The 23,701-nt window shown below is 37.2% G+C and overlaps 2 protein-coding genes across 7 annotated transcripts in view; both read right to left on the reverse strand.

Annotated features, from left to right (window-relative positions):
• The window catches only part of LOC6732105 (protein bunched, class 1/class 3/D/E isoforms), a 90,725-nt gene that overhangs the window by 33,325 nt on the left and 33,699 nt on the right, over nucleotides 1–23,701 (reverse strand). The window contains exons 1-2 of one of the 6 annotated variants that reach the window (XM_016178356.3): nucleotides 4,158–4,238; nucleotides 2,421–2,786 (exon numbers count right to left, since the gene is read on the reverse strand). The exons of 3 other annotated variants lie outside the window; for them this stretch is intronic. In XM_016178356.3, coding sequence (XP_016024775.1) covers nucleotides 2,421–2,581 — 161 coding nt within the window. In that variant the 5' untranslated portion in view covers nucleotides 2,582–2,786; nucleotides 4,158–4,238. Of the gene's footprint in view, nucleotides 1–2,420; nucleotides 2,855–4,157; nucleotides 4,239–9,187; nucleotides 9,559–23,701 lie in introns of those variants that run through there. 2 more of the 6 variants (XM_016178357.3, XM_016178351.3) reach the window with 2 other exon arrangements.
• LOC6732102 (membrane-associated progesterone receptor component 2) lies at nucleotides 7,166–8,055 on the reverse strand. Its single transcript, XM_002079198.3, has one exon. The coding sequence runs from the start codon at nucleotides 7,958–7,960 to the stop codon at nucleotides 7,301–7,303; it is 660 nt and encodes a 219-aa protein (XP_002079234.1). The 5' UTR covers nucleotides 7,961–8,055; the 3' UTR covers nucleotides 7,166–7,300.

Below are 23,701 nucleotides of genomic sequence, written 5' to 3' on the forward strand. Positions count from 1 at the left end.
TGACATTAAGACAATGTCAAGGTTGTTGTATAATCTCTATTTGCGTATTGCTGGGTTCGATCGACTAAAGTAATAACCAAATTTACTGGCATGCTTGTATAAATTATACCAAATTTATACCAACGCATACTTAATAATAGATCCAATCGATAATCGCGATATAAATAAGTTGTTGTCGATTCCTTTCGATAAGCTGGAGCAACGATTCGAACGATTAGCAGCTTTTCCCGCAACAAAGAACATGTGCTGCCGCTTTCACGCCGCTTTTCCACTTGAAAAACTCTTCCGTCCTCAACGCCTTTTCTGCATACACATACATACATACATATATAGGTAGTGGGTATTCGCAGTTATAAGCGCTGCTGGGCACGAAAAGGTCAAAGGTCGCACACGACCTTTTGAAGTGCATTTACCTTTTCAGTCGTTGACACAAATATACTTCTTTCCTTTTTTTCTTGCCGTGCTAGTTGCTTTGTAGTGGGCGTGGCACAAGCCCTTTTCCACCTGTTATTATTGTAGTTGAAGTTCTTAGTTCGTCTGTCTGGGCTTTTCAAGATTTCTGAAAGCTTTTTGTTGATATTCTTGTGCTTATGCGAGGAGTTCAAGGCAGTTCATTGATAAAAAAAAAGAACAACAGCCCAGAAAAGTTTCGCCTAATTACTACTCATTGTTGTTCAGTTGTGGGCGTTAATCAAAAAAAAACTTGAGAGGGGGGAAACTCAGGAGGGTATCACACGAAAGGTAAAAAAACAACAGCAGACAGATATGAAATTTCGTGCGAGGAACGAAGAAAGGGGTTCACCAAATTATAAGTCTAATAATCATTTGCCTGTAGATATTGAAAATTACTTTGTGTTTCGTAGACAACAAAAATCGTTTGCACAAACAAAAAAGTAAGAAAAATAGAGCACGCTTAATACAAAAATTGAAATAAAAGTTTATCTCGCTTTGCATACATTATCTATTTAATAGTATATCATTGATACTTTTAATATTTCCGATTAAATGACAATGACAACTTAGCCAAGGATGAAATTGCCTTGAGCTAATTAGTAGCTTACGATCCATTATCATCAAGGTTTCCTTATAGAGATAATACATCTATTCTAAGGGCAGCAACACAAAGGAATAAAGAAAAGTAGCGGCGTAAATTTGCGTCAGAATCGGTCGAAAGTCAACGGTTGTAATAGCATTAATTATAAACAATTGCTGAAACAGCTTGAAATAATGGAACTGACGTCATGCTTAAATATTGAAAGTATTGCGGAATCGCATCAAATCTATTAATCAACTTAATAGATTTTTGTTAATTACCAACTTGTATACTTGTATATATATATAAACACAACTTACACTGGACTTGAATATGCACTTTACGAAAAGTAGAACTTTTAGATTAAATTAATAAGTTAACTATATAAATCTATAGACCATTAATATGATGTGACATCCGTTGAGAACAAAACAATTAACAACTTTATATGTAGGTGCAGTGTATAAGCGCTTTTTGCAATATGCAATTAGAAATGCAATGAGCGATAAATGCGATAAACGGTCAAACAAGTAGACTTCTCTGTTTAAAAAAAATAAATAAAACAAAAAGAAAATGAAAACTGTGGACTGGGTGGGACATGGCACATGTGCGCGCGTGGCTGTTAAAATAAATAAACAAAAGACTCCCACATTCACACACAAAGGGAAGAATCGAAAGTGCATAAGGTATAGCACATATATACCTATATATATTTATATGTATATATATATTTGAAATCAGCAGAGGGCGGTTATATAAAATGCAGCGATTCTGTTGCTACCGCTTTTATTGTGCATCGATTTTTGTGCAATTATTCAAGTTAAGCTTTTTAATAAACCTCTATTTTTGCATTTTAAGCATTTTCGCTGCTACTGCAGTTCATTTAAAGCCAGTCGCGTTTGCACTTATGGAAATTGATTATGCAAATGGTTTACAAAATTGTTTTGTACTAATAATATAAAATAAAATGGAGAATATTTTGCTTTTAAATGAGAGAAATTGCGACTTTACTAGTTATAAGAAGAACATGAACTGCACTATAATGCGACCATTTAAAATCAGTCACTATAAATAACTGATTCTTGAGCGCTTCTTATGCATATTTATAAGCTTTAGGGTATGGAACAACTAGAAATACTTTGCCTAAGGCATAAATCTCATAACACATAAGACCTGCAATTTTAATTTTAAATTTTAATTGTGGTTTGTGGGGAATTAATGCTATATCGCAGGTCTTTCAAGCTTTTTATACTTTTTACTTGATCCAGAATAAACATCCACTTTATCTAAGTGAGTCAAGTACTTTTCCCTTCCCATTAGGCAATCCCAGTGGACTTTATCAAAGAAGGTTATATATAAAATTGATGCCCGATCGAGGACGACTTACTTATCAACTTCAGTGCTGAACATTCGCACCATGTGACGCTGCAGATACTGGGGCACGGATTGCGGCGATGCCGGAGGCGTTTGATAGGGATTCATCATGGCCTCATCATCATCGAAGTAACCCGATGAAGTGGACGATGTGGTACGCGGATATTTGAGCATTTTCACACACTTTTTAAATTCACTTATTTGTTTCAAGTGGGATTTTTAGTACAATTTATGGGCTGGCTATTCCCGTTAATATTTACTTTTTCACTTTGCGTTTATTTATTTTTGGGCTAATAAATTAGCGCCTTGGACAACTTGTTTGGTATATTTGACCCTTTCGGTTGATATTGTTGATTTTCTGCTGTTATATAAAAACGCTCTGAAATATTGGATATTTATTCAATGGGGCGCGGTAAGGAGAAACAGCAAACGAATTGTGTAGCCGGTCGAACGACAACTAAAAACAAAAATTGCTTTGAATTTTCGAATTTTGCATTAATTTTATTTTTCTCGCGACCGAGAGTGAGAGCCATACAGAGAGAAAAAACCGAGAGAAACATGCACTTCAACTTGGACAACAACACACGACCAACGGCTCCCGATACATTGGCCAATTGTATTTATAATTTTATTTATATATTTTGCATACATTGTTGTTGTCGCCGTTTCTTGATATATATATATTTCAGTATTTCTCTCTGATAAATTGTTAAGTGCTGTCTGGAACTGGTAGCGCGTGCCAAATAGCAAAAACTAATATGAGGGAACACGGCGTTTGGAGAATTCCCCGAACCGAGCGGAGGAGCGACGATGGAACTCCTCCTCTCGGGTGGCAATTAATCAAGTCTTGACTAAAAATAAATATTAACCAATTAAATTTATCTATTAAGATACGCACAGCAGCCGCACACGAGCACTCGAAAGATACAAAGTTGAAATTGCAGACAAATTTAGTGTTTGCCTAGCAGAGGAGCGCCAGCGATAGTCGTGGAATTTGTGTACAAAATGGCAAAACGTGATTCTGCTGAGTATTTATAATTAAAATTTTTTAACTTATGTAAATGCATTTGTGTGTTCTGTAATTCGAATCAATTTTCACTGTATATCAAATTATATATAATATATAATTAATTAAAAAGATAATTGCATTTGTATTTAAACTTCTCTTGGCCACCACACTTGCAAATTAAGATTTTGAAATTCTTCCACTTTTTGTACAATATATTTGGACTTTTTCCGGACCATTTCTGGCTCCATTCGAATGTGAAAACAAATTAAGCGATCTCCCACCAAGAAAACCGAATGTAAAGCAAAACTCTTGAACCACCCAAAATTTATTCCACAATTTGTTTTTGCCGTTTTCCCTCATTTTGTTTTCGCTCGCGGCTTATTTTTAGACGAATTCGATTTAGACAAATTGTGCGTGCGATCGCCAACTACATAGATAGGCAGATAGATAGATAGATTTGTATCTCAACTGTAAGTATATAGAAATCCCAACGCGATTCGGTAAATAAATAAGCTAAAGAATTCACAATCAGCCAGTAACAAGGTCAGGGTACCGAGCCATCGACATCGAAATCGACAACGAAAAAGAACAGCAGCAACAATTAACGCGCGTCATCATCACTCGACGCGTATCCGTAAGATACAAATAGCGACAGACAGACAGAAACGCGGAACGGATGGAGAGCAGAGCTGCTTCTTAAACTATAGCAAATTGTTTAAACAAATACTATTCGGTCTTTACTCTTTCGTTGATCTTCGGTTGTAACTTGTTGTTGGTGAACAACCTTTGTTGCTCGCGTTTGCGTCTCACGCCGGCGACAAGTTTTTGTTTACTGAATTCGAACCAAAAACTGAATTTTACACAATATCCAAAAACGACCAGCGGAATACGACGAACCAAAAAAATGAAACCAAAAAGGCGGCAGCGACGTCGACAGTGGTGGCTGCGCTCAACGCTAGCAATAAAATTATTTTCAAAAATACATTTTTTCTGCGTTTCTTCGCTCTTTAGTTTGGGAAGACGACGGCGACGAAAGCGCCGAATAATAGGCGAGAAACAAAATTTACACACACGACCGGAGCCGAAGCTATTTTTTATATTTTATTTCACTTTTTTCTTTGGAGCACCGATGAACGATAAGGGGCAAAAAAACACCATACTCGACATGCGAAAAAAACAAAGTAGATTACATCGGAGAACCGTCGTGTGCCCCTTATCAAAAATAACTCTATCTAATCACCGTCTGATAATTAGCATTGAGTGATAGGTGGGGGTGGAGAAAAAAAGTGAGGAATCAAATGGAAGCAGAGGAATAGAGCTAGGAAATAAAAAACACTGAGAAGCTGCTTTTATTAAATTCAAAAAAATTGAAATCCATGTGCTAATCACTTGATTTCTACAAGAATAAATACATTTAGCTTTCAACAGTTCTATTTTTATGATAAAATAAAAATATGTTTTATCCTCAGCTAAAGATATAACTTATTACCAATAATTGCCACTTCTAAAAACAATATTTTCAGTGTAAATTATTCGGTCTACTCAAGATTCGCCGCCTTTGAAACAACTTTATCTTGCCAAAACATTATCAGCCAGTCAATAAATGGGTCTTAATTTGTCTTAAAATTTAATGTCTGGGTTGGTTTCAAGAATATAAAGCCCATATGTAAATGATTCTGATAAGGAAGACAAGCAAAAAGATCAATTAATAATACGGTTTGCGAATGAAAAGGAAATTGAACTGATAACATTCAATTTGCATTGAAGTAACCGCCAATTTAAAAGATCGCCGTTTTCAAACTTTAAAAAGGATGCAAAATGACTTTAACAAAATGATACACAATGAATGTATCTAGATGACTATACTAATAGATACTTTTCAACCACTTTAATATAAGAATTAATCGCTGACGTCACACAAAACAAACAATGGCTATCAACTGACAGGAAAAGCGTGTGCCTTTGATTATAAGCCACTCGACTAACCAACTTTAAACAAATAAATATGGTAATGCGAAAAGTCAAATGCAAATACGAAATATCTGGGCACATGTTCAAATGACTTATCGAATGTTCTGTAAAGACCGATTTTATGGCAAATTATGAATAGGGGAAGGAATAAGATTTCATAACCCATGCTGCAAATTGCAGGGGAGACCAAGAAAATTAGAGGAAATAGGTTGCGACAAGTGACGAGTTAGCGTGAAATTTATAGCCAACAAACAGTGCGCGCCTGAGTGAAAGAAAAGCCAGAGAAAAGCGACGCAAAGGAAAATGCAAACGATACAGTTTTGCTTTCTGATTTAAGCAAATTACAGCAGCTGGCCACCTGCGCGTATACGTAATGTGAATTTATTGGCTCATTAGAGTTGAGCAAACGTTAAAGCGTCGAGGCAAAAATAGTTTGCAGCTAAAGCGAATTTATGCTTGGTATATTTTTTGTGCGACGCCTTCGTTTACCAACCCATCTATATCTATCTATATTAATGTGTATATATATAAGTGCAAACAGTCGTACACATGTCTAATTGGCGTTTAATTGCAGTTGCTTGAAAGTCATTGGAACTGGGCAGCTGTCAGTTGAACGTTCTCATCAAGGAAACCCTTATCACTCCGCTGATAATCTATATAGTCGAGCGATAAGCCCGGCATATTCGGTATTGTTTAGTCATATTCTATATATAGGACATTACTCAACGTTTGGCAATATGAGATGATTTTGGAAACGGGAAGGAAGTATTTTCGAAAGTGTTACTAGATAGTAAGCCAAGATTTAAGAAAGATAAGGATTTTATTTTAACTAAGAAAAATGATTGTGATACTGTAAGATTTACTAATTTAGTAATTTACGTTTCTCTGCCTACTTAACCCTTCGACTAAAAGTTATCCCACCCCGTTTAACTTACTGACTTTTGCGGTGGGTTGAAATAAAAACACGCTTACCTGAAACGAAAATGCAAAAACAAACATCAATTAATTAGGTGAAATCCAATTCCAATCAATTTCAAGTGCTTATGCCTAGGCAAATAATTAATTTTTAAATGATTGAAAGAGCTGTCCATACGAAAACGACGCAAAAGGTCGTCGTCGCAGTCGAAGAAAATGAAGACGAAAATAATATAAAGCAGAATGAGAAAAAAAAATGATTTAATTAATTGTCGTAATCAGGTATAGCAACAAATTAAGTGCATGGGTATCGGTAAAAATAAATTTCAGCAATTTTAAAGAGCTAGCTTCCTGCCAAAAGACGTCACACAAGTGCAATTTGTTGGCCAACAAGAAAATGAAAAGGGAGAAATGGCATCAATTTTCGCGTGGTTGGCCAATTTTGGCAAAAACTGCACGATGTGTGCCACCAAGCGAGTGGGTGTTGATGGCTAAAATATAAGCACACAAGTCTATCGCCCTTTTCGCGACTCAGAATATTCTTTTGTCAGCCTGTTGGCAGGTGGGCAGCATGAGGATGAGTCAAATACGGAATAGGTTACGCCTTTTAATTGAAACGCTTTGCCTAATTTGGCACTTAACGTCAAGTATCTTAGAAAATAGTTGAAGAGGCTTTCACTGCGATTTCTTAGAAATTTAATGAATAATTAAATGTGGGCTAAAAAAACATCAAACGTAACGTGACAAATTGTAATTGAATATAGAAATTTCTGATCTTATAAGTACAAACTATTTGATTTAGCATGTATTGCCAGCTAAGTTTGCGTGTTAAACAATTAAAAAAGCAATTTAAAACGGTCCCATTTAATCTGTTATAAAACTGCAAATTATATGTTTATTAAAACCACGATAGCTTGATTATCATGATTACATTTTGATTGTCCCTGTTTAATTTTGATCCATTTAATTTAGTTGTAGCAAAATTTGAATTTTAATTTCTAACAATCGGAAATTTTTGCATGGATAAGGATTTCGGAATTGGGTTCTTCTAAACATTTCTCCGATTTGTTATCCGATGGCAATGTTTCGGCATTTAAAACCTCATTAAGTGACTTCATTGACTTTTCGTTAGCGTTGATGGGTTCCATCATGTCTTCCTCAGTTACCTCGACTACATCAACATTATGATTTTCCAATTTTCCCATAAGAGGATTGCCCTGCTCATCGATGACTTCACCGACACACGAATAATTCGTTTCCAGTATGGATTCCCAACGATCCATATAGTTGATCTCCGAGTTGTGCATGTCCATAATCGAATTGAGATAGTTCGTAAAATCCCTGCCAGCTACATGAGATAGGGTTCCGGTTAAACCGAATTCCTCGAAATCACTGGATACATCGTAGATCTTTCCCCTCAGCGCCACCAGTATTCTGCCATCACTTCGTGTTCCATCGAATCCCAACAACTGATCCAGGTTCAATTTGATTGGCGGCAAATCGGGTAGCTTGGTGGCCAGCAATTTCGAAACAGTCAGTTCATTTTCTTCCTTATTTACCCAATGATGCCAATAGGCGTACAAATATACCAAGACGGACGCAAGGACTGTCAACACAATGTTGACCGTAAAGCCGAAAGCACTTAACTCCTCATCCATAATAAAATTTTGTATCTATTTTCTCCAAAGTTATAACAAGTGTAATTCGAATTTTGTATCTGACTGAACTAGTATTTAGAAATAATTCTCAATGCTAACTACGATTCATTCGAAATGTTTTTGTCGAGTACTGGTGCGAGCAAGAAAACCTTTCAAACTCATAGCTTGGCATCATTTGAAAAACAAATTTTAAATTAGCGAAATCTAAAATGTGTTTATCAAATATTTTGTATGATTCTAAAATTATTATTGAAAAATAGGCCCACTCCAATCTAGCTCCTATTCGCCCTCCTATGTTTCTATATTTTATCTGTCAATAACTCAGAGCGATAGCTGAAGTTTATTTTGTTTTTTACGCCGCTGCCTTCGAAAATATCAAATGGCTGGCTGTTATCAAACAAACGAATACTCGCTGCCATATCATTCGCGGTGCCAGGGCAGGTGATAATGTCAGCAAGTGTATCAGGAGCACAGAAATTGGAGCAGAGCCAACGAGTCGGGCAGTCAGCACAAAAGCAGGTTGAACAGTTTTCTTATATTATCAGTTGATTAAATATGAATTATATGAACAAATAAAGGCGCAAACACTGGCCTGCACGTTTGTGTGTGTGCCACGAAAAACGATAAGCGCCGGCATACAAAACAAAAAAAGTTTAAAACAATATTACTGATACAGGGTGTGTTGTTGCAAAAAAAAAAAAAAATAGGAATACCAAAATATGCCTAAAAAATTATAAACTCTTAATGGAAGGGTGCTAATCAGTATTTGTTTACATAGGTCTTTGTATTAATTACAGAAATTCGGACTTTTTATGTTGTTAAAAGGTGTTAACAATATTTTTTCAATAAAAAGAAAGCTAAATATATTTGTATTTTGTTTGAGGTACTGAGGAAGTGTTAGTTAAAATTCGTTTAATAATTTTTTTCTGATTCAATGCAGGTAATACAAAATTTAAAAAAATGTACTCATAATATTTTGCTTTACAAATTGTAAATTTTTTTTCACTGTGTATCCGAAATGAATGCAATAAAATATCATTATTTTTTAAATTATGTGGTCATTTTAGTTCTTTAATTGGCATTTAATTAAAAAAAATATATAGTATATATGTAAGTTTAATTTAAATTTACCATAGTTAAATATAACTTTTAACATTAGCGAAAAAATTCAATTTTCTAGAGAAACCTGTCTTGTGTTTCACAACCTGTCGCTTCTTATTTACTTACCCGATGAAATCTTTGATAAAACAATAAACCTTAAATAAGCCGCGATCATTATTGAGTAAATATTCGGGCTGTATAACTGCAGCGGGCATTATGAGATTGGATTGTGCTTGCTGCTGTTGTTGTTGTTGGTGGTGTAGCATTTGTTGTTGCTGCAGCGTGGACTCGCTGCCGCCGATGCTGTTGTTGCTGCTGCTGCTGGTCGTCGCCATATTGGCAGCCATTTTGTTGGCTAACGCCGCCATTTTGTTGCTACTGTTGCCGCCATGCTGGCAACGTTTATGTTCATGCAACTGTTGTTGTTCTGTCGTTTAGCAGTTATCGTTGTTGTTTAATCAAAGTTAGTTGTGCTGTTTAGTAGCGCACCGCATTGTCTTGCTTTGGGCCAAATTCGTATATAATTTAAATGAAATTGACCATAAAATTTAAATACAAAAGTCTAACATTTGGCAAATAACCATTGCAAAGGCTTTAAACAGTTTCTGCATGCCAATTCAAAATTATTCATTTGTTACAGTGTATTATTTTAATTTAATGTCATAGAATTTACATATGTTAAATTTCGGATTTTCTGCAATAGTTATACAAAAACTGACTTGAAACAAAAAGAAAATATTTAAATTCAAATCACAAAAGCAATTGGCAAATTGTATTTTGCTTTCATTTGAAACTTTGCCAATTTTCATCAATTTCTGTTTCAGCTTCCATTTTGTGTGGTGTGTTGTGGCGATAGTGTGGTGTTGTATGTCTTCATTAAAAGCAAAGTTGCAGCGTGTGGAGTAAAGTATTTAATTAACATTCACAGAGCTCTGACATGCCACAAGGCATTTTGTTGCATGCCTCGCACAAAAAAAACACACACGTACAAATGGGGAGATGAACAACAACGCTTACATAACACACATGAGAAGCGGATGAAAGAGCATGCGAGATGCAGTAACACAAACTGGGTTACCCAATGTTTTTTGGTACAGGATTTTTGTATAAATATCATATCATTTTCGATTAATGAATTTAATTTTCAATGCAACAAGTATTTTTCTTCAATAATTTTATATATTGCTAAATTATTGGCCTTGTAGGGTTCAAAATGGGTATCTCAGTCGGATTAAAAAATTAACATTAATGGTGTGTAAAGCTATAAGAAATTACAAATCGTTCGGAAAAATTCTGGATATTTGGTTTTGGGGCATAATTTGTAAACTGTAAAGATTTCCATGTCTAAGTTGAAAGTTTTAGACAAATTAAAAGTAATGTATTTCACTAGCTATGACAAGAATAAATAAATAATGCTGGAAATGTGATCTTCCCATTCCAAGGAAGTGCTTGCTTTCAAATGAATAGTGTGCCACCGCCATAGAAATTGCTTCGACCGCCTGTCAAGTGGTACAAAAATGTAATATGTCTCTGGAGCACAAGTTAGTCGAGCACTGGGTCGTCGCTGGTTTCCCATTTTATCCAGCAGCCCGCAACAAATGGCGCCTGTTGACAGCTAGTTGACAGTTCGGCTAGAAATATGACAGCTCCGTCTGGAGGCACTTGTGTGTCAACAACTGTGCAGCAACTTGTTTAAGATGCGATAAGCAAAAAGCACTGACATTTCAGCAATAATAAGGCACGAGAGATGCCTCCCCAGAGGGGCATTACATGAGCCCACCAACCACGAAAAAAATGTAACAATTGATGTGCTACACACATTAATTAGCATTTTTAATCACTTGAACCGAGGGCAACAAGGTTAGCAGGTAATATGTACTCGTCAGAATTATTTATATACATTTTTTTTGGGGTATCATATGTTTTGCTTTTTAATATTGTCAAGTGGCGGGGCCCTAACGATGATGTTACTCGACCCTGACTTTGACTTCCCTCTGCCGCCCACACAACCAACCAACCAACCAACCAGCGGACCAGTCACGTACCAAAGCGGCAGTACAAGTACTTTTTTTTGTCAAGGGTCCACACTTCTAAGCCCTCGAAGGTATGAAGGGGTCGGTCGGGTTTGGGGCGCCAGCATGCCAAGTAATATTCATGCAAAGAGTTTGGTGGAAAACCTTGAGATGCTATCCCAAAGAACGAACTCATTCACATTCTCGTTCACAAAACCCCCACACACAACACTCAATTGAAACTGACACACGGCGCCCAGCATGAAACAACACAAAACCATTTCGCCTTGAAAACGTTTTCATAATGAACCCAACTCGACACTAAACACAGCGCGAAACAAGAAAATAAAATCTCTGTTCGTAAATGAACTGCATGTCTAATGCTCGAGTCCCATTGTAAGGGCATCATTTCAGAGCTACTCAACACAATGGACGAATGGATGCTTGCCAAGGATCTTTTCTTGTTTAGTTGAACACGTGCCGGGGCCAGTGGGCTTTGATATACATTAGATGGAATCCGCGGAAGTAATGTGATGGGATGCCTAGTTTATTAGGCAAAAGACAAGGTAATCATGGCACACAATAAATGGGTCTGAATAATGTTAGAATTTAAGAACACTGTTTAAATATACGTTGAAAATTTGGGGTACTTTTTAAAGATATACACAAATATGCAAAAGATTTTTGTAGCCGTTATGAACACCACATTGACAACTTATTGTGTATATTTGAAATATTGTTAGAAATTATTACTTATATTGTTATAAAAGACTTTAATATTCAGTTCGATATTGGTGCGAATAAATTTCCCATTTCAATAAATACTCTCTTAAATTAAAATCGTAGTTCTGCCAAGCGTTCAATAAAAATCATTTAAGTGTGAAATTTATGCACATTCTAAAACAATGTCAGCAAGGAGTCGAAATCTCCCTTTCTAGCCTCCATCACCCCGACTTTTGGTATCGTTATGCGTATTTCAGCTGAACTCACGCAGTGTGTAATGGAATTATGCAAAGTATCTGTGTGTGAGGTCTACTAGTGACTGTCAGTGTGTGTGTGTGTACGCCTCATTGAGCTATGGCAGTGAAAACAAAAAAAGAAGCAAGCAAGTACGGACAAGGATCGGGCGAAGGACTCGTCAACTTTCCAAAAGCGCATTACTTGCTTTGGGAACAAGAGCAAATAAAAAAATAAAAAAAACATAAACGCAATCGTTTTTGCCACAAAGGCACACTCACACAGATGCACACCAGCAGGCCTGACCTTGACCTGAAAACTGCGCCATGTGGAGCAATCGAGGGGTGGTGGGTGGTCTGTTCTCGCCTCCTCTTTCTATCTCCCTGTGAATGGGCCAACAGAAAAATACGAAACCTGAACATGTTGTTATTTGAGTTTAGTTTAGTTCAGTTCAGCTCGGTTCTTTGCTGCAACTGCTTCGCACAGATACAGCTACAAATACATATGCAGATACAGATGCTGGCGCACACACAGATACAGCCCACAATCAGCAGCTGCCTCAGATACATTCGCACAGATACAGCAGCATAAAGTGCTTGCATTCATTGTGTGGGTCGCAAATGTGGGTCGTGGCGGATGCTTCGCTATGTTCTGCTGTTCTGCTGCCCCACCATTCACCCCTGGATTTTTATGATAACATTTTATTGTTTCCCCCAACTTCGCTTGACTTTATGGCATCTCCAGTTGCCGTTCAGCTGCAGTTGAGCGACTGACAATTGGCGCCAAACGCTGCCAAGGACGCCAACATTTCCAAAAAGATTTCATCACGTAAGCTGCATTTCAGAAGTCCGAGGGCTGTGCATCTACGAAATAGCATTGCATTCGGGCCATAAATTTCCATTTTAATGGGCGGGATATAAAAAAGTTCATGCGCTGATATGACCAGGGATTTTGGTAGTACTAACAAAAAAGTAGTTTAATTTTAAGTATGCCCTTTGGACAATCTTTTTAACGGTTTAACTGCGCCACAGTGATTTAACGCCCTAATTATGCCAGCGAAATTAAAATAAAAATGCTCTTTTAGGATCAGTTTAAATTATCTTTTCTCGAAGGTTCATTCAAGTTTGCGCTCAATTAGGTTCCGTAAAAGTAATTCACCGCTCAATTCCTTTAAAGATACTTCAATTTAATTGATTTATAAATCAATAAATACATAAAAAAAAACCAACAATATTTAATTCAATCATCAAAGTCTCTCAAAAACCGATAAAATACCGGCTAGAACCGAACAAAGCCAGCTCAGTTCATCAAGATTCATTTACTGGAAATCGAAAAAAACAAAAACAGAAGAGATGCACAAATGCGATCCGCTTAATAGGCAAACGTCGATTAAATGAACCAGCCAGATGTTCTATCCCTCGATATATATGACGTACACTAGCCGGCGATGATGTTAAGCTGTTTAAATCAAATTATCAGCACGCAAAGATCTAAAATTAAATTGTTTTTGTTCAAATGACCAAAATGGGCAAATTATAGGCAAAGTTGCATTCAAGCGAAAAAGATCGCTCTCGCAAATCGAAGTTGATAATTTTTCGGGGTGTGTATTATCGTTTTTTTTTTTATTTTAGTGTGTAGCCTCCACCACCCATTTGCTGAGGTCACCAGTCAAAATATTGCGTATTCGCAGCGTTGACGTGACGCCATTGTGGCTGGCAAAACGATAACCAAACTAAGCCAAAACCCAAGGGTAATTCACCGAATAGCGCCAAGGAAATGAATGAAAATCAACTTTCAAGTAAGAGTTGCGTAATCAAAAGGGGATGGGTGCCCTTTCTATGGTTTTTAGCCATGCCAATGCGTGGGAAACGCTACAGCAAACACAACTAAGCTGACAACCTCAAATGCTTTGTGGTGGGCAAAAGAACAACAATGATTCGTTAAGGAAAACGCAAGAAAATGGGGAAAATCGCATAAGATAGAGAAAAATCAATGGTCTTGTTGTCTTTCGTGGAAATGCCCTCAATCATGTTTGCACAATTAAACTTCTTGCGCTTAACTTCTAGCGGAATTAGCCGTTCGGTTTCCACTATTTATTGATTTCTGATTAATGGCCATGCGGCTTTGGGGCAGAAGGACACTTTCCATTGGCCCATTAAGGACACCGTGACATTGAAGGCAAAGTGCCAGTCAAGGCGATTAAATGTTTGCCTTCTCAATGGCCTGTCTTTCCTTGTATTGATTTCAAGTGTACTGAACTAGTGGAAAATAGAGGGCGTACATATATTGCATGCTAAGAACACTTTGGGGTTGGTTTCTCCACAAGGACCTATTTTTGGGCGTATGTGGACTTTGGTATTATCCCAATATTTGGGCTAACACAAGTATGTCATAGATAAACTCGTGTGTAGTTGTCAATGCAAGCGTATAAAATCCAAAGATAATTACTTCCTATGTTTGCCAGTTATATTTTTATTATTTTTTTAATTTAAAATAAAATATGTCGAAGTCTCTGCAGTAAAATCTTACAGTGCCAGTTATATATATATTTTTTTAATTTAAAATAAAATATTTCCAAGTCTCTGCAGTTAAGTCTTACAGTGAAAAACCCCATAAAAATTCTTAACAATTAGTTGAAATGCTCTTTAATGTTTGATGTTCGTTTGATGTTGATCAGATGTGAGGAATATTTTGATTGGATAATTTGCCATTTATTTTGTACTGGTCAACACAATGAAATCATAAACCGAAACGAATTAACCAACAATACGAACACAAATAATTACAATTTAGAATTGGGTGACATTACCTTTTAATAAAAATATTTCCGTTATTAAAAGCGATTTCTAAATTGTTTTTGTTTTCCATGAATGAAATTTTTGCTGATCACTGCTTGTAGAATATAATAATTTTTTTTATCGCGTTGAAAAAAAAAACAAACAAGGGAAATAACAAATGGGCGCGAAATTCTAGAAATTATCTATGCAGTAAGAGCGAGCGAGAGCGAAATGTAAGAGCGAGAGAGAGGGGCCAACACACACGCACACATTGAAATCAACCGAGGCGTTTTGAATGAAAGATTTTTTGGTAGCTCGCTTTTCTTTCACTTTTTGATTGCCCAGATGCAAATCTGCATTCGTTTTATTCGCTGATTTTATATAATCAAGCGAAACACTTTGATGCCGTTTAAATTTTATTTTATTTTTGTTGCTAGATTTGTTACAACTTTTCAATTGTTGCTAACTTTATTTGGTTGCACGCACACATACACGCACAGCCAGCACACTCAACGCACACAAACGCTCGGCGATGATGTCCGAATACGACTGACTGACGACAGCAGCGAAAACTTCCGCGTTTGCCACAAAAACAAGCCACACACACACAAAAAATGGCTCTTTTTCTGCACAGCAGAAAGGTCCCCGAACTATGTATCGCAAATACTTTAGCTAAACTTAATTAAACCGATTTTTAATGTTATAATTTTTAGTGCTAGAAAATATTATATTTTGCCAGCTTGTTTTTGTGTTTGGTTTAGCAAGAAGCCAAAGTGTAGATTGACTGACTGAGGGTAGGATTTTTTTTTGTTGCTAGCTTTTTGTGGCGCGTTCATCGCCCAAACATGCAGATGAGAGAGAGCCAGGCGGAAAGAGAGCACGCGCGAGTTCATTTTCGACAGAAAGTGGGAGAGCGAGAGCCACGTGAGAGATAGATTTTCGCAAAGAAAGTGAATTTCGCGCTCTCGCCAAGAGGAAAATTTGTATCTGGCTTTTCCTCAGCATTTTCCCTTGCAAATCGAATATCTTTGCTGTCTTATTAGCTCAGTGTTGCAGTGGACCTTTCTTTTCATCTCTCTCTACTGCCCTCTCTCTCTCTCTGTTGATGTATACATAAATATAGAATATATATGGATTTGAGTGAAGCATAAATAACACCTGCTCCTGTTTTGGGGGCTCTCAATTTTCCTACGCCTGCGCAAATCGGCCAGGAAAACGTGCTAGCCCAACCACATATACATACATATATAAATATAACATGAAAAAACATAAATTCATCGTTATCATGTGTAACGAGTGGAAGGGAGATGGGAAGCGATTGCATGTGTCTGTGCAGAAATGAACACTGCACAATAGACCAAAAGCCAGAGAAAGAGAGAAAGCCAGAGAAAAGTGCCTCTCAGCTGTCCCCATTTTTGTAAGTTCTCCGCTGGCCAAAATAATTACACCAATTTATAAATTATCAACGAGGCGAAACCATTTGAAAGGTCCTTCCTCAAGGCTTCCCCCGAAAGGCAATGACAGAGAAATGCCACAAAAACCTGTGTAACATCGCATGAAGGAATGAAATGCCAGCGAATGAATTTCAATGACAAGGTAAATCAACGTCAGTGCTGGAATTTGAAGGAATTTCCTTTGTTTCCGAACTGAATAGCTCGTTATTTTTGTTACTGGGCACTACTCTAAGGACATCCAACATTAATTGGTTATATGTGTGTGGGTGGGCCTGTCCCATCCCATTCCATTCTCGCTGTCCTGATTGCAAGTGGAGCATGACCCACATACTTGAGTAAACAAAGCATAAAATCAGATATGCGAATATATGTTCACAACGAACAGCTCAGAGTCCTAACAAAACAATAGAACTTTGGTGCGTGCGGGTCGTCCTGCAAATCCGAAAAGTTAACAGCGAAAAGGGGACGAGAAACAAAGAAAGTGGCAAACTTAGACTGATTTTTGTCATAAAAATGAAGTTCGATCAAATGTAAGGCTATTTATTTAATAGGACAAAGCAGAACATTTGTATGAGAGCGTTGAAACAATGCTACAAGAATTAATTTCTGAAAATACTTGGTTTACTAGGCGTATACGTAATGTCATACGATGTGTCATTTGGGGCAATAAAACAATGGTCGTGCTTAAGTCTAAGCAATATTTGCCATGTGTCCACCCCAAAGTACTAACGTTATGCACATAGAATGTTTTCTGAACATTTTCCTTTGTTTGATGTAGTTAAAAAAAATTACGTATACGTATATAATATAAAGAGGAAGGTTTATACGGTAATTTATCTGCCTTTAAATTTAATGGAACAAGAAATAAAGTAAAAAACATTGCAATGGCACTAAACTGAGTATTATTAAGCCAAAACAATTTAAAGTAGTATTATATTTTGTGTAGCATACTTAACGGAATATTGCTATCAACCCCCAGCGAAAAGACTTCACTTACTATACTACAGTCCGCCATAAATCAACTAGTAAAATTTGAAAATAATATAGGTATGCAAGTAGTATTACTTACAAATATGATACGCTATATAAGCACATCTCATACATACCTGAAAATAAAAGAAAAAATATATTAATTGAAATTCAATATAAACTTATGCTAAATAAAAATTATGTTATATTTATTATAATAATGAATTTATTAAATTGTAATTATATAATTTAGTTAATATCATGCAGTGCAGTTCATTGATATTTTTAACACAACTCAATAATCATTGAAGACCATTTTTGAGAAGTAAACATTTGATAAGATAAGCTGAGACGGAGGTGTTGGAAGGGAAAAACTGATTAGATGACGGGGCTTGAATGCCTCGCTTTGTCCACTTTTTTTTTTATTGCCCTATTGGCGGTAAGCACATATTGAAAGGTACTTTATAAAGCAATCATCGACGCTGTCTGGGGCTTAAGGAGCCCAAAGTAAACAAAACTGGTTGCCCGTAATTTTCCACATGGCAATGGGTGCAGCTACCAGACCAGTTCTGTAAAAGGTCGCCACCTCGATGGTCACGATCGGGTCCACGCTCAAATTATGCTTCTTATTCGGAAACAGAGCCAAAAAGCTTGTCATATTGCTGATAGTATACTATAGTATAATTAAGATTTATGTGGGCTAGTAAAGCAGGGGACACAAAGGGTGCAAGAGTCAGAGAATATGAGAAATTATAATTTATTTGTCACTTTGACTATAAAACTTTGGCACGTAAAATATTCAAATAAAAAATATTCAACAAACTTTTAAAGAAAAAGATTCCATTTCAAGCTTTTTTTTTTTGTATTAACGGTTAAAGTCAGATCTGCAACTTTGTATTACAACTTAGAGGACTGTAAACACGTGGTTGAACGTCAAGCTCACCTGAGAAAATCGAGGTTATACATGATAACCCGCAGGAAAGTGATAAGAACGACGCGCAGGAAAACCAAATAGAAAACTACGAGAAGCGAGAAGAGGGCAAGTCGAATCGCTGATGTGCGGGGTCAATGAAATTGAAGTGCAATTGTCAGAAGCTTTTCAAACTCGGCGCGAACTCGAAAGGTAAGCCCATACAAAACAAAAGCTTAAACCGATCGAAAACAAAAAGCGGCAGAGATAATCGCGACACAGAGAGAGAGAGAGAGAGTGCGAGGCAGAGAGAAGAGTGAGAGAGCCCAAAACCGGCACAAGCAAACAAAGAGCCGAAGCGACAAGAAACCGAACGACAGCAGCAGCAGCAGCAACAACAACAACAACAGCAACACATCGCTGCCCATCAGCAACATCGTCGACAAACACGAGGAAAAAGGTTCGACTGGCTCAGTGTGACGGCGAACGTCGTACCTGTTGTGTGTGTGTTTCCACGTTTTTCGATTTGTCCACCGAAAAGTGCCTGGCGAAAAACAAACAAAGAGCTCGCAGAGTGAAAAAGTCCTGCATATCGCAAACAATAGCAACAGTTGGAAGCAGATCGGTGGTGAAGAGGAGAGCAAAATGTTTGAAGTCGCCTGCCTGATGTTCATCTGCCCTTGGCTCATACTCGTACTGCTCATGTTCATCGCCATGACTGTACTCTAGTATCTAGTTGAAAAATGTAAACACACAAGCTGAGAGGAAAAAACGAACAAGAATGGGCACACAAATTGCAACACATCCGCTGGCAGTGTGCCCAAATAATCATCGGAAATTAACAGAAGATTCCTCTTGCGCCACCCAAATATTCCTATAAAAATGTGCTTTGATTGTTTTTATTACCCCATCGTTTCTTTGTTGACCGCACGAGCAAGTGCAATGTGATTTAAATTAAAGATCTTATTATGTAAGAAATCGTACCTAATGTGTATTTAGCTTAAGTTAGCCTTTAAGCTTGGCAAATAAACTACAAAGAAATAAGCGAGTTAAAGGTTTTTTACGAACTGGGCATGGTCTAACTGGCTGGCTGCATAATTCCATTGTTAACTGTTATTAATTTAGGAACGAAAACCCGTTTTCTGAGCGATTAAATCAACTTGGTTTCGCTCTAATCCGAGTTGTTGTTAGCTAACGATTTAGAAATTAAATAGGGCTACGAATATGAGGGTTAAAGCAACAACTTGTATTGTAAAATTAATTAACAACTATATGCCTTGAATATACAATATATTAATATATGTATGAAACAAAGAGTACTGCACAAATATGAGTTACCCATATGCGTATTGCCCAACATCATATCAGTATTTCAATCTATCACTTTTATTGTGCGCCATAAACGAATGTCTTTCGAAATCGACCAACTGTCATATATAACAAGCCGGGTTATCTGCTACTTGTTACGTATTTGGATTTGATAAGAGTTAAATTGGGACATGACTTCAACTATTTCATTCACAAATGACAATTATTGTGCCTTCCCAAATATTCACTCATTTATTCTCGTTGAAACAAAAAAATCTATTTCTTGGGCTAGATATGTATATTTTTAGATGTAGATGAGGTCACGCAGTTTCCTCGAATATATAATCACTCAACAAGTAAGCGTTAAAAAGTGAAAGTTTGTCACATAAGCCCAATAAGTGTAAAGGCAATTACACGTGTAGTCAGTGTTAATATATCTATATAGTTAAACTTTAACAGTGTTGTAAAAATAATAGTGTTTTGTAGTGCCATTAATTATAAAGTCAAATTAAATTGAAAATAGCTCTATATACATTGTATATCTTTTAAAATGTATATTTGGTGGTTGCTTGTAAGTAAACAAGTTAGTTTTCTCTTTTGTGGTTTTGTCTGCGTGCTTGGCAATGTCAATGAACCTCATTAGCAAAATAAGAACAATGGAGGGTATGAGCAGAGTAACAAGTCAAATATTGACCGAAATATGTGTGATCTTAGAACCTTAGGTTTTTTTATATATCTCTTGCTAGCTAGCGTCTGAGTTTAATTTATTTAAGCTTTTTTCTTTGCAGTTTTGCTCGCATTCCAATCTTCCTCGCTTGCAAATGGCCAAATATTATGAGCTGTCTTCTATTGACTGAACAAATAATAGCAAATATTGACCCATTGATGACTGTCTAAAGTCAACTTGGTCTAATTCCACGTTAGCCAACAGTGACTGACTTTTGGGCTGCATATTTACTTATGCACGACTGTTTGGGCAAAAAACAAACCAAATGCATTTGCATTTTCATTAAAATGCAACAATTCGTGGAAAAGAGGCCCGCAAAGACATTTGAGACACCATCGCGTGCCGTTCTCGTCCGCCTTCGAAGGCAATTTCTGTAATGTTCCGTGGGGTGTGGACCAGGTGGGCGTAACATAGCTAGTACTAGTACTAGTAGTGGTAGTGGTGGTAGAGTTGTGTAGTGCAATCACCTCCGGAACAAGACCCTTTTTGTGGGTCAGCAGGACGACTGCAGTTGGCGTTGCCCATTGTTGTTACTATAAATTTTGAATGTTTACCCGTACGATTTCGTGCTCAAATCGGTTTGTCTGCATGCGAGTGTGTGGTCTCTGGGCCTTTTGAATTTCGCCTTCTCGTATTTTGCATTTCTCGCAATGGGCACTATGAACTCATAGTTCCGGCTGAGACAAGTCAGTGTTGGCCACAGTTCATTGCTCTAATTCCCCCGGCAACAACAAAAAGTAAGAGCAACGAATAATATCGAATGCGTTGAGCGAACGATTCAAATCCCAAAGTGCGGCACGTTCTAAGATATTAGTTTCCTCGATACCCTATAGACTCATGGATACCTTATGGCATATTGAGCATATGCAAAATTACCAAGTGCATTCGTATTTTTAAAACGAAAGCACACGTTTGTTTGTTTCTATAAACATTTTAGGCAGTAACGTATAGCTTATTATTTTTGTACAGGGTATACAACAGTCTCAATAGCAATTCGACACCACTGCTTCATGCTTTTGTTTGGACTCAAGCAACGTTGTTTTTATCGCTGGCCATAAAATCACAAATTTCGCACATAATTAAATGCAAAATGGCAGCGAGGAAAACTCAACCGCAAGGCAAAAGGCTGGCTAAAATCAAATTACAACTAATCATAATTTCAGCTCGTTTTCCATACTCATGTTTTTCTTTGTTGCGGTTGAAGTTGCTTTGAAGTTTGAGGTTTTGTAGCCGTCGGTTGGATTGTTGCACTTTTATTTTGGAATAGACTGGGCGCACTTGCCTATGCAATTATTCGAGCTGGGCGGCAACACTTTTCTTTTGGTGTTTATATTTTTTTTTCTCTATGGCAGTGGCTTGACTTGAGGCATTTTGGGCTTGTCATGGAGCTTGTGATTGTGCCGATGATGACTGCAGGGCGAGACATGACCTCCTTCGGTTGCCTTGCAATTTTCCTTGGCGGGCGGAACGAAGCCTACCGGGAAATTGCAGCCAAACGGTCGAGCATTAAGCTTTTACGACTTAATAAATACAATAAAGTAATTGTAATATGATGGTGAATTATTACAAACTATAAACTCAAAGCTTAACTCGAAAGTCTGTAGGATTTTCGAAAAAGAAAGTGTATGCACTATTGCATTTCAATTCTCTCGACAATTTCACTTGCTTTGCTCGAGCTCTGCATGTTTGCATAATAAAATTGATATACCTATTTCAAGCCGAGTTATTCCATGAATTTCCACATTTCGCAAGCATAACATTGCGTGGCTTGAGGTTTCATAAGAATTTCTTGGCATTATGCAAAATTGAAAATGACCATTGAGTGAAAACTTGTGGCTATGTGTTTTGGCTTAGTCAACAGTTTGTTTTTTGCCTCATTTTTCACTGCCTCGGTTTGTTTGTGCCGCCAGAGTGTCTGCCACGTTATTAGCCATCTCTTGACGTCTTTCCCTGCTGTGAGTTTCTGTAACCCGAAACCATAACGAACTTAAGCATTCTAAAAATGTTGTTTTCCTTCCCCCCCTCCAGACTTTCCATCTCAGGTTGCCTTTGTTTTTTTTTCCCCTCTGGCAAACTAATGAAGCGCACCATATGCCAACACCAGCTGTATATGTATATATTTTGCTTTATTTTGTGGCTAAACTGTCCCACCAACATTCCTCCCCCCTGTTAACCCTTCGACCATTATCGACTCATTAGCTTGGCCAAATAGACGCGGGTAAATGGCGAGCAGAATTGCTTTTCCATGCGTCTGTGTTTGTGTTTAGCATTCGGCGGCTTCTGTTTAACATTTGCCACGTGGCCACGCTGATTCTAGGAAAAATAATTAAAACTTCAGTTTATCATGGACAACGGGGGTCTGGATAAAATGTCTGGAATCAAGTGGAAGTCAAATAGAGGGATTCGTTATTTTGACTGATTGCAAAAGTTTGCTTGAGTTGGTCGGTGTAATTAATAAATGTTAGTATGTTTACTGCTGTATTTTAGTTATTATAAAAGTCCCTTTTAATCCAAATCAAAACCAGTGATGCCCATTATCCCAACTGAGCAAAACAATGATGCCAATTCTGTCGTATCTTAAAAAACGCAATTTTTGTAACAAAACAGTGGTGTTCAGTTCAGTAAATATAACCGATTAAAGGAGGATTTTTCCATCTACTACCACAAGTCACTCAACACATCGATGCAGTGCATCAATGACGTTTCACATCAATATGAGCTGCAGGTTCTGACGCCCACCTGGACTTACGATACCTGACAACCCTGAAATTATTCTGCTCACGCTACGCGAGAATACAAAGTGGCAGCTGGCTGCGAATTATCAATGAGTTCTAAAGTTCAAACGGAATCTATCAAGATGCGGCCATACCCATTTAATTGTTCATTTTCATTTATGAAACAGTTTCTCATCGCAAATAATTCCGTGGAAACAAAGCCAATGGCAATTAATTAACGGAAAGCGTTAATCGACTCGGAAAATCTCAAAGAAAACAGCAATTAAAAGATATTCGACTAGCCACTTGGGTTTTTCTTTGGAAACTAAAAACTGCAATTAAATATGGCCACTCTTTAAATAATTTAAGATACATTATTGCCTTGCCATGCAAAATATTAATTGCATTTTTAATATCACACTAATCGGATTTCCTGGCACTTCCCACGCACTTTGTTGTTTATTAAAAATTTCTAATTGTGCAATTGTCATTTGTGGCCGCATTGTGTCTCCTCCCAGGACATTTTTCTAATAAACAACCCTTTTGCGCCCCAACTTCCCATCTCTGAAATGAACCTTCCCCCCTCCATTCAATAGACATTTAAAGTGGCAGCCATTTAAATGCAATTTGCCGCGCATTGCAATGCGAAATAATGTATAGAAAAGTGTATCTATATCTGCCGGTTTGTCTCCGGCTCGTGGCCCACACCTCGAATGTGGGCGGGCTGGGGGAGAAAGGGTGGAAAATTAACGATTTCCAGTGAACGAGCGAATGTGGCAGACATGATGGCGTCGACAGCGCTAGCCATTGTT

This window comes from Drosophila simulans, chromosome 2L (genome assembly GCF_016746395.2).
Source record: "Drosophila simulans strain w501 chromosome 2L, Prin_Dsim_3.1, whole genome shotgun sequence".
NCBI lineage: Eukaryota > Metazoa > Arthropoda > Insecta > Diptera > Drosophilidae > Drosophila > Drosophila simulans.